Raw genomic sequence first — 17201 nt, forward strand, 5'->3', positions numbered from 1 at the left:
ATATTCCATGAGGAGGAAATGAAAAACAACAATGTAAGTCAGCAAAGGGAGGAACTACCTTAGAGAAAAACCACTCAAAGGAGAAACCAAGCACTTAAAAACCAAAAATAAGCCAAATGACTGGAACTACAAATCATATCTCAATAATAAACCAGAACATTAATGGCCTAAACTCATCAATCAAAAGACATACTGCCAGAATGGATTAAAAAGAACCCAACAATATGGTTCCTGCAAGAGATTCATCTCATAGAAAAAGACATCCACAGACTAAAGGTGAAAGCATGGGAAAAAACCTACCACACACATAGACTCAGTAAAAAAGCAGGGGTTTCCATACTTATATCAGATAAAGTGAACTTCAAGCCAAAGCTAGTCAGAAGGGATAAAGAAGGACATTTCATACTACTTAAGGGAACCATAAATCAGGAATACATAACGATAGTAAATATTTATGCCCCAAACAATGGTGCATCCCTGTACATCAAACAAATCCTTCTCAATTTCAGGAATCACACAGACCACAACACAATAATTCTGGGTGACTTTAATGCACCACTGTCACCACTAGATAGATCTTCCAACAAAAACTGAACAAAGAAACCATAGAACTCAATAACACAATCAATAACCTAGACTTAATAGACATATATAGAATATTCCATCGATCAACAAGTGGATTCACTTTCTTCTCAGCAGCACATGGAACCTTCTCAAAAATAGACCATATGTTATGCTACAAATAGCCCTTAGGAAATGCAAAAAAAAATAGAGATACCGCCAAGTGTTCTTTAGATCATAATGGACTGAGAGTAGAAATCAATGACAAAATAAAAAAGAGAAATTACTCCAACACCTGGAGACTAAATAATATGCTATTGAATGAAACATGGATAACAAAAAACATCAAGGAGGAGATAAAAAAAATTCCTAGAGGTCAATGAGAATGATGATACAACATATGAAAATCTCTGGGACACTATGAAAGCAGCACTAAGAGGAAAGTTCATTGCATGGAGTGCATTCCAGAAAAGAATGAAAAGTCAACAACTAAATGACCTAAGATTACAGCTCAAAGCCCTAGAAAAAGAAGAACAGAATAACAACAAAAGTAATAGAAGACAGGAAATAATTAAAATCAGAGCTGAAATCAATGAAACATGACTCCCATAGCACAAGAAATAAAAGCAAGAATCAACAACTGGGATAGATTCAAACTAAAAAGCTTTCTCTCAGCAAAGGAAACTATTAGCAATGCAAAGAGAGAGCCTACAGAGTGGGATATGAACAGACGCTTCACAGAAGAAGATCTACAAGCAATCAACAAACATATGAAAAATGTTCACCATCTCTAGTAATAAGAGAAATGCAAATCAAAACTAATTTAATATTTCATCTCACCCTGAGTAGAATGGTGATTATCAAGAATACAAGCAACAATAGTTGTTGGAGAGGATGTGGGGAAAAAGGTACACTCATGCATTGCTGGTGGGGTTGCAAATTAGTGCAGCCCCTCTGGAAAGCAGTGTGGAAATTCCTTAGAAAACTTGGAATGGAACCACCATTTGACCCAGCTATCCCACTCCTCGGCCTATACCCAAAGGACTTAAAATCAGCATACAACAGAGATACAGCCACAATAATGTTCATAGCTGCTCAATTCACAATAGCCAGACTGTGGAATCAACCTAGATGTCCTTCAATTGATGAATGGATAAGGTAACTGTTGTATATATATATACAATGGAATATTACTCCAACATAAAGAATAATAAAATTATGGCATCTGCAGACAAATGGATGAAATTGGAGAATATCATGGTGAAATAAGTCAATCTCAAAGATCCAAAAGGCGAATGATCTCACTGATAAGCGGATGATGACACATAATGGGGGTGGGAGGGGGGCAAGAATGGAGGAAGGAGGGACTGTATAGAGGGAAAAGAGGGGTGGGAGGGTTGGGGGGGAAGGAAAAAATAACAGGATGAATCAAACATTATTACCATATGTAAATGTATGATTATGCAAATGGTATGCTGTTACTCCATGTACAAACAGAAACAACATGTATCCCATTTGTTACAATAAAAATAAATTAAAATAAAAAAATGAAAAAAAAGAGTTTGTAAGGAAAGGAGATTGGTAGCTCTGGGTATCTGGGAATAGAATCTTTCTAGATTTAGTGGACAAGCTGACATTTGGGCAACATGAATGGGAAATTCTAGGTTTAGGTTTTTAAGCTTAATGTTTGAATATAATGGTGCTTCTCATGTTAGAAATATTTTGTTTGCTAAGAGGTAATTTATTTATTTTTTATTTTTTGTGATAAATGGGATCAAATCCAGGGACTCATAAAAAGAGGTATTTAAGATTAGGGGAGGAAACTCTGGAAGAAACACTATTGTGCTGGCAACCTGGAATGTGTGTAGTGTGACACATATGCATGTAGGTATTCCTGCAGCATTCATCTCCAGGGTGATACTTACTGAAAAGAAACACATGCAGGTCTGTATCATGCACACTAATGGTTCCCACTGCTTCCAGGGTTGAGGTCTCCAGAGACGGGGCCTCAGAGTCCAGGGATAAGCAATGGGGAATAGAGAGTTTTGTGGCATGTTTTAGTCTGTGAGTGAACCTTGTGAAGAAAAGAACTAAAGGTGCTTTACTAAGAACCTGATCCTCCACACTGCTGGGCTGAATTTAGGCTCTGTGTGGTGGGCTGTGATAACCTACTGTGAGCAATAATGTCCTATTATGTCTCAATGTCCTCTTTGCTTTATATGTTGCATGAAAAAGGAGCATGAAGTTCCCTGATTATTCTTTACAAACAGCTTTCCTATTATATAAGCCTTATTAAGACAGAGGATTAAGGACATCTTTTTGGCCAACTTGTTGTTTTGCTCTTGCAGGTGATCTTCTAGAGGAGTATATTCCTACCAGAGAAAAATGGGTAAAGCTTGTGTAAGACTTTCACACTAACTTAGATGACTAACCCTCTAAGTTTCCATTTCTCTTTCACACAGATCACAGCATAGCCCACCTTCAACTACTGTGTGTGGTGTGCAGGTGAGGAAAACTCTGTAAATAGTAGTTTATTTCATGAAATATCATACTTACATTCAAAAGAGTCAGAAGAAAAGAGTGAGCTGTGCATCACCTGTTGGAATCTGAGAGGTACCTAAAGGCAAGAGCAAGATGGAGGGTATATTGTCCACAGAAGGGAGTTATTGTGCAGGGAGTGACTTCCTCCTTCCTGTAAGGAATCCCAGGCAGAGGGAAATCTGTGACAAATGGAAAGTGAAGTTTTGCTTTTTCCCCTGTTCTTCTCCTCTGCCTTCTGGGTGGCATTTAGTAACCACTGGTGATTTAAAGGAAGGGAGATTAGGTTTCTATCTTTGCACATCTTCTGAGTCCTGTCTTGGTCTGTTTTTATATACTTCACCCTGTGACAAGCTCTTTACATTTTTTTCTTGGATTATTGAAGTAACTTTCAAATAGTTTCCTGCTAATTTCATTAACCTGTACCAAGTTGTCCTGAAAACTGGTGTTTCTATAAAGCTTTGGTAATTTTACTCTTTCTTTAGTTCACCCACCTCCAGTTGTTTTTTTCTTACCAGCAAAATGAGATTGAACTAGTCAGATTGGCAGTGTGTCTGATGGCCCTACCTTTGTTACCTCTACTCAATAATTCTCTTGAAAGTACTCTATCTTTTATCTTTTGGACTCTTCTCTCTCTTTTGTGTGTGTGTGTGTGTGTGTGTGTGTGTATTATTATGATGTAGTAATGTTTTTCCTTCTTCATTGGCTTTGGAAATTTTATCTTTGACAAGATTCATTTTCCATTTTACTTCACAAAACTTTTGTTATTATTTTTAGCTGAGTATAATATTGATTCTCAAGCAACAATAAAAAATGTTTTTGTCATATTCTTTTGTTACTGTGCCCATGGTAGCACCAGAATAAAGGTGGAGCGATGCTAACATCTACCCCACAGTCTGTATCAGTTCTCCATGGAGTTGTCACAAATGAACAGACATTCTAAGTAAAAATAGTATATTTGACATGCAAATGAAGTGCCAAGATGAAATCTCCTCAGATTTCTTCTAATCCAATTCAAGTGCCTAAGCTCCCTGTATTTAGAAATTATAGTCACCAGCATACTGTTTGAAGTTGATTTCAACAGAAGGTAATTGACCTGAGCTCAATAAGATCAAAGGTTTTGCTTCTTTTATTCATTGTTCTTTCCTTATTTCCTAGAACAGTGCCTGATGATTACAATGTGTAAATATATATTTATTGAGTAAACTAAAAGGGAAGGAAGACAAGAGGAAAGAACAGCCCATCTTTCTAAAGAGAAGATGGTAATCCACAAACTCAGATTGAAGAAAATAAAAAAAAATGTATTTCTTCCCCAAGAACAGGAAAACTATGTAAATATCTCTGTCACCTCAACAGGTCAGACCAATGAGGGCCTTAGAGACTAATAACTCTGGGTCTGTGAGTGAGTTCCTCCTCCTGGGCTTCCCCTGCAGCTGGGAGATCCAGATCCTTCTCTTTGTGATCTTTTCCCTCATGTACCTGCTGACTCTCAGAGGGAACATGTCTATCATCTGTGCTGTGTGGTCCAGCTGGAAGCTCCACACACCCATGTACATCCTTCTGGCCAACTTCTCCTTCCTGGAGGTCTGCTATGTCAGCTCTGATGTGCCCAAAATGTTGGCCAACCTTATCTCCCAGACCAAGAGCATATCCTATGCTGGCTGCCTGCTCCAGTTCTACTTCTTCTTCTCCATGTGTGCTGCTGAGGGCTTATTTCTGTCGGCAATGTCTTTTGATCGATTTCTTGCCATTTGTAGACCTTTGCACTATTCCATCATAATGACCAATCGCCTGTGTGCTTGGTTAGTCATCTTCTGCTGGTTGGGTGACTTTCTTTGGTTATTGACCCCTGTGACCCTAATATCTCAGGTCCCCTTCTGTGGTCCAAACACTATTGACCACTTTCTCTGTGATTTGGAGCCTTTGCTGGCATTGTCCTGTGCTCCTGTACCTGGAATTACCTTGGCTTGTGGTATCATCAGCTCTCTCATCATCTTCCTTACCTTCCTGTACATCCTTGGTACTTATTTCTGTGTCCTAAGCACAGTGTTAAATGTGCCTTCAGTTTTGGGAAGGCGCAAGGCTTTCTCAACTTGTGCCTCCCACCTTGCTCTGGTGTCTCTGTTCTACGGTCATGGTGATGTATGTTAGCCCAGTTCTGGGGACTATCATGGGATGCAGAAATTTGTGACTTTGTTCTATGCTTTGGCAACTCCATTCATTAACCCCATTATCTACAACTTCCGGAACAAAGATATGAAGGAGGCATTAAAGAAATTTCTCTATGTCTTATGATAGGAAATCTCTATGGAACTCAAGAGTCAAATTTAAAATAATCTTAATGTTTAGGAGGATGAAAAGATCACAAGGCGGATGAGATCAAGTTTCCACCCCCCCTTCCTCTTATTCTATTTTTATATGTTGGGGAGATAATTTTAAGGGATTCATTAGACCTATGATATAAATCTTAGGAAATTATTGCTATTATGTTCCTGATATGTCTGTATTGTATAGAGACTTCTTTGTTTTTGCACTTCAACTTAACAGGACTTTGATATACTTCTTTATGACTGAGGTTCTGCTTACTCTTTGGGCTTTTTATTTCATTCTGTTGGTGTATTTCAGCATCCTTGAATTCTGCCTTCACTGAGGCAAGTTATAGCTAAGGCAGGAAGATCACAAGTTCAAGGGCAGCCTCAGCAACTTAGCAAGACCCTGTCTCAAAATAAATAAATAAAAAGGACAGGGTAGTTCAGTGGTATAGTGCCCCTGGAGTCAATTTCCAGTACCCCTATTCCCAGAAAAAATGTTATTGAATGTAATGCAAATGCACAAATACTTTACTAATAATGACCAGATTAGAAGTTTAGACTAGATGAGGTGGTCAGACTAGAAAACCCCACAAAATCCAAACCTTCAATATCACGGACAACTTTAAAACACTACCTTTGTATTCTTCATGATTCCAAATATAGATTTAGCCACAAACGGGCCCTCAATAGTGTTGATTGACAAACCCTGTTTCCTTTTAGCCTCTGCTATCACATTAGCATATCCAGGCACATTGAGTGTTAGTACTCAGTGTGAGCCCAATGACTGTAGAATTTGTGAGGTCACCACCAACCCAGGTCTAAGGTGCACTTAATTTTTCATGTAATTCTCAATAGAACTCTGGATAAGTGTTCCCCAAACTTAGTTTCTACTATCTACCCTCTTATTTTCTAGGGTAGTAGCTTAATTTACAGTATAGCACTTCATGAGGAAACCTTGGGCTAAATCCTGGTCTGGGATATGTTCAGCAGTAATATTACTTCCAAATTATAGTCAAATAGTTGCAGGCTTCTGTTGGATATTTTTACACAAGGGTTCACTTTAAATCCAAATGTTTCATCTTATATTTGTTAGTTTCTTTTTTAAACTAGCTCTTACCATCCTTATTCTCCAGTGGTTCCACTTACCTATAACTGGAACTTGATATCTTAACATTATAATTCCACATCTTCTTGAATGCACAACTAATCTTCGGCATCTTCCCTCTGATCCTTAGTTATCTTAACTCATCATTTTTGTCCACGTTCAGCATGCTGTGCCTGTGATGGCATAGTAACTTCATAAATAGTCTCTCTAGTTCTGACCTTGTTGTCTTTCAGAATTATCTTCTTAAACCTCCTTTCCACCAGTCCTCACCCTTATTTCCACTCTAATTATACACAGGACAAATTCCAAATTCTTCAGTTTGTATGTAACTTGAGGTTTCTCTCCACCTGTCCTCAAATTTTATTCCTTTTTTTACTAAATATATGTCCTATTCTTACTATTTGACTTATTATCTCCAACTGTAGAATAATGATAGTTTTACAAGCCGAACTTAAAATTGTTCTGTTCATACCTTGCCCATTTTTAAACAGCACTCATGAAACTTCTCTTGCCATCAGACTGCTATTTTCTGTTTTCTTTCTTTTTTGAACAGGGAGGGCAATACTGAAATAATTCAGTTAGGAAAGAATGTGGTATACATGGGACAAAAGTGAATGGACTGGACCAATGGAGATAAATTCTTTGTAGAAAAATAAAGCAGTTGAAAGGAATAGATAGCAATGGTAGCAGGGGATGATGATCTTCTGAATGGAATGGTATGGGAAGGCTTAACTTAAGCTGAATTTTGAGGAAAATCAAAGAAAAAAGTGAGGGAGTTGGATCTGGATTACTTCAAGTTTTCTGTGAGCAAGAAAACAAGTCAACTGAGTGTGGAAACACTAAACACGTGTGATTAGAGCACCAGCTTCAAGGGGTTGCTACTAAGAAAGGCAAGAAGATTTAGGTTCAGAAGATACACTGTTGAAAAATGTGGCTGACTCAAGACTGATTTGAATATCCATGACCTGTTCAGGTTAAGATGTCTCAGATCCCAGGACTCTTTTACTCAGTGCTGATAAGAGTTAAAGACATTGCCAGGGGAGGAGCACTGTGGAAATCCTTGGCAGTGTGGTCTTTGTTGGCATTAGGCTGGTAAAAATCACGCGCTTGATAGATTGCCTCAAAAAAGAACTAACATTAAGCAATTATTGTTAAAAAATAGGAAATCTTTCTCCTGGTTTTTAAAAATTGTATGTAACATATTTAATTGATTTTACACACAGAGGTAGATTTAACCAACTTCAAGATTTAACCAGTATTCAAGTTTTCAGTGAGGGTGGTTGTTTCCATATTAAAAAAAAATGAATCACTTACAATGTAAAGGTTTATATATGTAGTTCTATAAAAATGATAGGGAGATATACTTTATATTGTCTCATGATAGAACAAGACTAAGCTATATTTGAAGTATGTACATTATCCTGAGTTTCTCATCCTGTGGTAAGACAAAGCCTGAAGCACGTCTATTGAAATAAAGGAGAAGAACATACATTTAAAATTGACTAATAAACATCCAAGTGGAGATTCAAGTAGACAGTTGGGTCTTTATGTATATGAGGTTGCATACATAAAATATGCAAGTCTTTATATGAGATTGGGGGAATGGTATTTAAAGCTATTTAATTCTTTGAGATCAATCAAAATCAGTGCAATCTAACAGTAATATAATTTGAGCCACATATATTTTTTTAAATATTCTAGTAGTCACATTAATAAAGGTAAATAGAAACAGGTAATATTTCAAGTAATATATTTAACCTAATTCACCCAAAGTATTATCACTTCAACAGTAATTGCTAAGAGCACTATTAATGAGATATTTACACCTTCTAATTACATTGGGTTCACAATCAGCATGCAACTTCATACATAGAGTGCATTTCAGTTAGGACTAGTCACCTCCATTAATGCACTTTTATGAAAATGTTCCATATGGTTCTGAATTCACTAATTCATCTCCATTCTATTTGAGCTTGGACCTATTAGCTTCTTATAGCTGGTGTTTGATTCTGCTTGCTGAGCAATGGCTAGTTTGACATAGAGAAAAAAGATGGTAGTTGGCTTCAACCTTTTATTGGGAGATCTGGCTCTCTAACAGAAATGTCTCAGCTCAAGTACATAAATCTAAGGTCATAATGGGCTCATTGAGGGAGGTTTGGGACTGGAAATTCATTGTTTAGAAGGGATACGATGATGCTTTAAATCATCTAGACAACCTGAATTTTCAGTACTTGAGATTTAACTGAAGAGTGTGTAGTAAGTGTCCCCACATTCTTTTGACCATAATAAAACTGATATGCTTAAACTAACTGTAGCCAGAAAGAGTGCATATTAACAGTGCAAAGAAATGTGATAAGGAAAAGATGAGAGTGAAAGACATGCGTGTTTCATGGGTGTTGTATTTGAAGGCGAAATCCCTGTTTTACATTTGCTTGTAAATGCACCTCAAACTTAAGGGAAGAATATTGAGCCTTCGAGAAGAAGACTTTGGTGTTTTCTAGGTGGTTCTTGAATGAGTGTTTGTTAATCAAAATTTGAAGGAGGAGAAAAAGAAGTACACTGAGAAAGAGAGAAGAATGATTATCTTTCAAATTCTTGGGAGTAATACAGCCTGTATGAATTGCCTGCTCTTCCTACTTCTCCCATTTGGGAACATACTTCTTATTCTTTGAGAATCCCTTTCCTCCTGCCTCACTCTTCTCAGATCAATGTGCTGAGGACCACTTCCTCCTTGCCTTGGGTTATTGTGAATTACACCTGCAACTGTATCTTTACATTTACTGCAAGGACAGGAATCTTTGAATCTTAATGATAGTTAATAAAAGAATGACCCATCACTTACAAACATTTTGTCTTCTCTGAAGTGATATGAAGCCCACTAGCTTCTGTCATCTTTTTATCTGAAAGAGAAGGCAAAACAGATTGGTCAGATTTTCTGAAGAGATTTTCAAACATGTGTGCCCTGAATAGACAAGTTAGAAGTCTTGCAAGGAGGAATGGGGAATTTGTGAAGTAATCATTTATTACATGATGTACTACTGTGTGATATAGACTATACTCATAAATCAGAACACAGGGGAATGTTTATAGCCCCCTTTTGTAGCAGCCCTACAGACAGTAGATGCTGCACTCAAGGAGATCCCACCTGTGTCCCCTGAGAGATCCCAGGTGTGCAGGATTTTGGATTCTGAGTCATCCTGCCACAGTTTGTGCTTCATGTACAATGTAAAATCATCTTTAGGTGTTACACAAAAAGGAACAGAGTGCCAGGCAACTCTCCACTTACATATGCACCTATTTCTGGCTTTCTGTTGTACTGGAAGCTGCCCTTCAGACACAGAGGAATAATCACAGGGCACCATTCAACCCCCAGCATTTTCCTTTCACTGATAAACTCAAAGAAGAGAGGATCTCTGTGAGTCCAACAGTGAGACTGTCACCTAGTAATGACCCTGCTGGTCTGCTGCTCACATGGCACCTCCACTGTGGCTCTAGATTAAAAAGCCAGTACCATGTTGGATGTTACCAGTTACTTTAGACTTTGGGGGTTTCCATTTCACCCTGCGTAGTTCTTCAAGTTATGATTAAAATCTACTTCAGCAAATCCACTAATGCTGAACTCTTACCCAATAAGAGTAACCTCTCTGACTATTCTTATCATTCAGTGTAGTGACATTAAAAGGAGGTCCTTACCATAATTGTATCATTACCTATTATATACCTGTATGGAAATACCAACCTCTACCCCATAAATATGTACAATTAAGTGTGTCAATAAAAATTAAAAAAAAATTATAGAAAGTTGATCTCCTTTATTTCTCTGGTAGACTCCTGGAGGAGAGAAATGATGCATGCTGGTATTCTCCAGTTGCATTCAGACAATGAGTACAGGAACTCCTGGGGTCTACGTAGCATTCAGAACCTCCTCTGACACCCTTGCCCAGGTGTACTTTTATATTTTAAAATTATCTTTCCTCTGACCCAACACTCTCTCCAGGCTTCCTATCATATTTAGATAATAGTTTCTAGTCTCTGTTAAATTTTGATTAATGTTAGCAGATTTAACACACACCATCTAATATAAGTCTCATCACATTCTTCTGAAGAGAGCTCTACCATTTTAAAATAGTTAAACAGAAACTTTAAAAAGCCAAGACTTGGTTGTGATTCAGTTTGGTTTCCTTTTGTTCCATGAATAATGACTGAAGTGAAAAATTATGCTTATATGCCAATGGCTTCAACTTGTTATGACTTTGTGGTCATTATTATGCTTTTTGGTCACTGGAAAGCTTCGAATGTTATTTTGGGTTATTTAAATATTCTTACTTCAAACATTATATTTGAAAATTTATTCAGAAGTTGGGCTCTAGGGCTTCAATTCCTGTTATTTAAGTACAGCCAATTTTATTGGAACAAGGAATGCCAGGGGTAAGCAAAGATTATTCAAATTGATCATTTCCAGAAGGAACTTTCAAGGTAATGAGTTACTTTAACAAATAATTCCTGAAAATATTTTAGCAAAGTAGTTCCTGAAAAATCCCTTGTAAGGTCAAAGCTTCAGATCCTTTTCTTTCCTTGCTCCTTGAGAAGATCCACAATAGAAGCTCATGTTGACACTGGGGTTTACTTGAACTCCTGTCATGGTTCTTAGAACATGGGAGTTGGACCCCTTTCAGATGTCATCATTGGTTAGGTTCTGTAACTTGATTCACACTCCTCTCTATTAAAGACTTGAAGCTTTAGCAGAGCTATGTGGTGGCAGAAATCAGTCAGCTCTTGCCCAAGCTGACAAAGGCAGAGAAGCAGCCCAATCACTCTGCTAGTGTCCACTGGTTGCTGCAGAGGGTGGGTGACATGGACCAAATACATTTCTGAGTAGCACTAGCCAGGTTCTTTTACTGCAGTCTCCATGTCCTGTGACTTCTTCAAGTGCTGACTCTTGGAAATACTATTGGTGTATCTAAAAGTTTTGGACTCATGGATATTTTCATATTGTACTTGGAGAATCTTTTTTAAATATCTTCCTTCAATGACCTGCTTATGGAAAAAGTCTGTTGATTCTTTGTCACTTTGATGGTCAACCACCTAACTTTTTGAGTACAATATAAATATGTGTGTGCATATTTTTCTTAATAATATTTACATTGGGATTCTGTTAGTATGTGACCTTTCCCATCAGTTCTTATCCTTTTAATTTCAGTAGTAACTTAGAAACTAGTTATCTCTGCTGTGTAACCTATTCCAAGAAGACAGTCATTCTTAAAAACAAGAGAGATTTTTAGGTGTTTGAGGTTCAGATAAATTCTTCAAACATAAGTGTGAATCCCATTTTTCTTTTGACTCTTCATGATTCTCACATTTTTCTCCTTTTCCATTACCTGCTTTCTTGTCCTTTCTTCTCCTTCTGGTATCACTGCCAAGGTAACTAGCTGAGGCTCCATTGCATCTCCAGTTTGCTTGCTGGAGCTCACGGAGCTCAGAGAATAAAGCTCTGGGTTGCCCTATTCTGAACGTCCCAGGAAAGGCTAGACTCAGGACAGAGAGGATGTGCTGTGCTAGAGCTGTTTCTTGGGCAGGGCTTCCTCTTCCATGTGGCCTCCTCCCAATTTATCACGAGTGAAAACCTAGTGATTCTGATGCTCAGCTATTTAGGGGTTACCACCACCTGACTTATAACCTACTGGGGCTCTTTGTGGTCATTCAGGAGTAATGATCTCTTTCCATAATTTTAGAGTTAGGATAATTGTTAGGGTCACTTATGAAACTAGTTGTGTTTTTATAGTCTACTTTGAAAGCAGAGCCCAAGAGAAAGAGTGGGCTGTTTCTTATGAGAGGTGGTCACATTAAGGAAGAAGAAGCAGGGAGAGTGAGGACAGGATAAAAAGTCATGGCAGAAAATGCAGACTGGAGATCAGGGCCTCTGGACAGCACAGAAAATGTCTCCCAGAAAGAGGAATGCTTGATGTATTCATCTATCTCTTTTGACCTCCATAACATCTCAAGTTGAATCTGTGCATAGGCTGTGGGTCTCTGGTGGCTTCTGAGAAACTGGGTTTGAGAGTTATGTGGTATGTTTTGAGTGGAACGTGGTCATTGAGTTAAGATTTACATTAAACTGTACAAAATACCTGCAGGTGAAAATAAAAGCTCACCAAAAGCATCTTCTACAATAATCTTTTTTCTCTACTGTTATTTACTAATTGCATGACATTATGAAACTATGGAACCTCACTAAAACTGTTAGGTTAGTTTTCTAACCTATTAGTAAGATATTGATAAAAATATGCCCTAGAGGGTTGTAGGATATAGTTGTAGGTACATATAATAAATGAAGTATGAAGTGACTGTCCTCAAATCATGTTCAGGGTATAATAGTTCCTTGAGGGCACTGAGTGGAAAGGACGTTATTCTGTATACATTGGGTAAAGATCTTTACCAAATACATCTACTTTGAAGAGTTACTATGCCTATGATATTACAGAACATTTCACAAATTGCCTTTTTTAAATGTAATACAACATCTGCTGTATTAAATATGAATTCTCCCATTTCCTATTTGCTTCACATGGAGTATGTCTAGAAACAGATACTTGAAAAATTGGAGACCATGAATACAAGGGGTTTGTCTTAATATAATCAACTGATGAATACTCCGAAATAGTGCACATTATTGAACTAAATGAAGTAGGCTGCAGTGCTACAATCTGCATAAAAGGAAGGTAAGTGTTATTTGGTTTAAAAAAAAACAGTCATTTAAGAAAAAAACTTCAGATTTTGGTAGCAGTTGAGGAGAGTGTGTAGAGACAAGAAATCATGTACTAAGTAAAAGAGCTTTTTATTTATATCCTTATAAAGAGTTCATGTCTTAAAAAAACAAGTTCATGTCTTAAAATATATTAGACAACTTCAAAGTTAAAATTTTGTTATTATAATATTTTTAATTTATAAGTTCAAAATTTAACAAAAGTTACTAATTTGGATTTCATTACTTTATGTGGAAACAATTTGAGTTATGAGGTAAAAGTTTTCCTGGGATACAGCTAGTCTGAGATATGCAAAGCCAAGTTAATTATTATTTCACAGTTGATTACAGAAAAACACATCTTTATAAACAGCCTACACACACCTTCATAAACAGCTTAACTAAACACCACCCATTTTTCATCTCCTTTCCTCTTTGTCTCAGAAAGATAAATGACTATAGAATGGATGAAACTTAGGAATCTAAAGTGAATTCAAGGTTAAAAATAATCAGGAAGGAGTCAGCATCTTATAACTACACTGAAAATATTTGGGTATGGTTTAAATCAGGCATTTATCTAATGAAAACAATTTGTTCAGGAAATTATTCACATTTTATTCACTTTCTTTCAATGAAATACAAAGAAAAACAAAAAAGAACCTGCCTCAAGAGAGTTGGATTAGTCAGATTTTTGTCACTGTGACAAAATACCTAGGAGGAAAGTTTTATTTTGACTCCTAGTTTTATAGGTTTCAGTGCTTGGTAACTGGGCCCCATTGCTTTGGGCTTTTGATGAGGCAGACTGTCATGGTGGGCAGCATGTGGTGGAGGAGAGGTGCTTAGCTCATGGCAGCCATGAAGAAAGAGAGAAAGGAAGGGACTGGGGATAAGATATACTCTTCCAGGGCATGGCCCCAGTGATCTATTTCCTTCAAGCAAGGCTTACCTCCTATAGCTTCCACCACTTCCCAATGGTTCATTCAATTATGAACCCATCAATGCACTAGTTCATTGATGAGTTCAGAACCCTCATGATCCAATCATTTCCCAAGTACCCATCTCTGAATTGAACATTGCTACACTGGGGATTACACCTTGAACGCATCAGCCTTTAGGGGATATTTTAGATTGAGATCATAGCAACATCTCCTCTCTCTTGGATCTCCTCAGAAAGCATTTCTGTCAAAGTCCAGACAGCCTCAAATTCTTTCTTCTTTCTTCAAAGAAGACCTACAACTATAGTTGTACCTTGCTTTCTAATGCAAGTAAGTTTCTGCCAGCTGTAAATACAGCTCTGGAAATTGCATCTTATTTACTGACTGTCTTTCATTACATTTTAGAGAGTTAATGAAAGGATTGATGACCAGGGTTAAAATAAAAAATATTGTCAAACTAACAATTGTGATTACATACACTTTAAAGAAGAAGAGATTTTTAGAGAAGATTATTATAATCCTTAAATATGTCTCAAAGCAAAAATGGTGAACTAGAATCTGGTCTTGCACCTGTTATGACATTAGTTTATAGAAAGGAGAGTGAAATCCTGATGTGTGCCCAGAACTTTACATTTAGTGCATCTATTTTGGATTAAAATAGCTACTGAAATTCCAATTTGTATTGTGGGTCCTGAGTGACCTCCCATTTATCATCTAGGTAAAGCTATTAGTTTGTTTTGTTTTGAAATCCTTACAGTAAAAACATGTATTCTTTGGAGGTGGATGACAAGATGACGCCAGTGTGGCTGGACTTTGTTCATACAAAAATCCTTCCTCTAATTTGGTAACCAGTGAAGAACAATACATGTAGGTTTAGTTTTGAAGCAAGTCTAGGACCTATATTACATTTTTTGTGCTCACCCATTTCTGAAATACAAAGTGTATTTATGCTGCCTTTTAGAAACTGAGTTATATATGAAATTTCTAAGACAATTTTATTTCTTAAATAAGGCTAACCCATCAGAGTAAATAGTAATATTTAAGATACAGGGGGCTTTATTAGCAGTTACCTAACCAAAATAACTTAATTCTCCAGACAATGTTCTCACCTACATCTGATTAGGTAGGTTGTGATGGAACTTAGATAACCACGATGTTTGATTTATGTTTTATGAACAGTATTTCAGTCCCAAAGACTCTCCTTAGGGCAGCTTTCATCTCCTTGTTCCTCAAGCTATATATTAGAGGATTACACAGAGGTGTTATCACAGAATAAAATAAGGTAATGATTTTTTGCATTTTTACCGTGTGTCCTGATTCAGGTCCAACATACATCATCAAGATAGAACCATAAAAAAGGGTGATGACTGCCAAATGAGAAGCACAAGTGGAGAAAGTCTTGTGATTGCCTGCTGCTGTGGGCATCCTCACCACAGCTAGAGTCACCAGAGCATAGGAACAAAGAATAAAGAGCAAAGTGCCAATCATGAAGAAAGCATTGAAGGCAGAGTAAATGGACTGGGTGGTGGTGTCTTCCACACAGGACAGCATCATCAGTGGGACAGGATCACACATAAAATGGTTGATGATATTTGGACCACAGAAGGGTAACCAGGAAATGAGAACAACCGGAGTTATGAAGAGGATGAACCCACATGACCATCCAAAGATGACGAGGCCAGTGCACAGTTGCCGGGTCATGATGCATGGGTAATGCAGAGGATGGCAGATGGCCAGGTACCTGTCAAAGGCCATGATGCAAAGGAAGAAGCCCTCATCACAACCAAAGGAGAAGAAGAAGCAGAACTGTGCGAAACAACTCACAAAAGAGATGGACTTGCTTGTGGAGAGGAAGTTGGCCAACATGTTAGGCATGGTGGAGGTGACATAGCATATTTCCAGGAGAGAGAAATTCCCCAGGAGGATGTACATGGGAGTGTGAAGGCGCCGGTCTGCCCTCACAGCACAGGCGATGGCTGCGTTGCCCGTCAGGGTCAGAGTGTAGGTTACGAAGAAGAGCCCAATGTAGAGGAGCTGCCTTTGTGGGCTGGAGGGAAAGCCCATGAAGATAAAGTGGCTAACAGAGAGCTTGTGTTCTTGGTTGGACACACTCATTGGTGTAGAAGTCATGGAGGTGACAGAGGTTATTGCTGTTTAATGTTGAATGTTGTTTTTTCCTGGAGACATCAAATTTCTTTTTTGTTGTTATTATTTTCCTTGTCATCTTACATTATAATTATACATAATGATAGGATTCATTATGCCATATTCATATATGCACGTAACATAATTTGATTAATCTCATTCCCTAGTACCTTCCTCTGACCTCTTGTTCTACTAATCTCCTTTCTATTATTATTACTTTAATTTTAATTAGTATATTATAATTATGTATATTTGTAGAATTGTGGTATTAACTTTTAAATATTCTGATGAAGTAATAAACAATGAAGTGTCCATTCAAATTCAATAAGTTGTAATTTCCACAACCTTTTCCTCAAGATTATGATTTTATTTTGTAAATTGCAAATAATAAAGAAATAAAAACCATACTGGAACAAACCAAACAAAGCCAAAATAAGGTGGTATTTGTAATTGATAAGTTGCTTCATCTCTATTTCTGTGTTTTGTTATATGTTTACCATGTAGGGCACAGTGCATACAAATCAGTGCATGTGAAATTCTTTCTAAAGTATGATATAAAGATAATTTATTAAAATTGGTCATAATGATAATGGTACTAAGTGAAGTGCTACTCACATTAAAATATTTCCAAAGGTCCTGACTCATGTTGATACAATGAACGAAGCCGTCTTATTCCTCTTCTTGCCTTCTTGTGGTATTTAAAATGATTGAAAGGACTTTTCTGGTTCCACAACATATGGTTTTTATAAGATATTCATTGCACATTTTGGTGTTTAAGAAGTGTTTTTCTTTCTATCAAGACTGCTGGTTTCAGCTACACAGTAGAGAGGAAGAGTCCTACACTTTTGTGCCTGAGGTTCTCC

At 37.3% G+C, this 17201-nt stretch overlaps 1 protein-coding gene and 1 pseudogene across 1 annotated transcript; one reads left to right on the plus strand and one right to left on the minus strand.

The window, feature by feature from the left end:
- Positions 1-4464: 4464 nt before the first annotated feature.
- LOC124976489 (olfactory receptor 11G2-like) lies at positions 4465-5394 on the plus strand (annotated as a pseudogene).
- Positions 5395-15333: 9939 nt separating this feature from the next.
- LOC124976490 (olfactory receptor 11G2-like) lies at positions 15334-16269 on the minus strand. The gene has a single exon (XM_047539356.1). It carries the CDS (start codon positions 16255-16257, stop codon positions 15334-15336), a length of 924 nt encoding a protein of 307 aa, XP_047395312.1. The 5' UTR covers positions 16258-16269.
- Positions 16270-17201: the final 932 nt, after the last annotated feature.

The sequence above is a fragment of the Sciurus carolinensis genome, chromosome 2 (genome assembly GCF_902686445.1).
Source record: "Sciurus carolinensis chromosome 2, mSciCar1.2, whole genome shotgun sequence".
Lineage (NCBI taxonomy): Eukaryota > Metazoa > Chordata > Mammalia > Rodentia > Sciuridae > Sciurus > Sciurus carolinensis.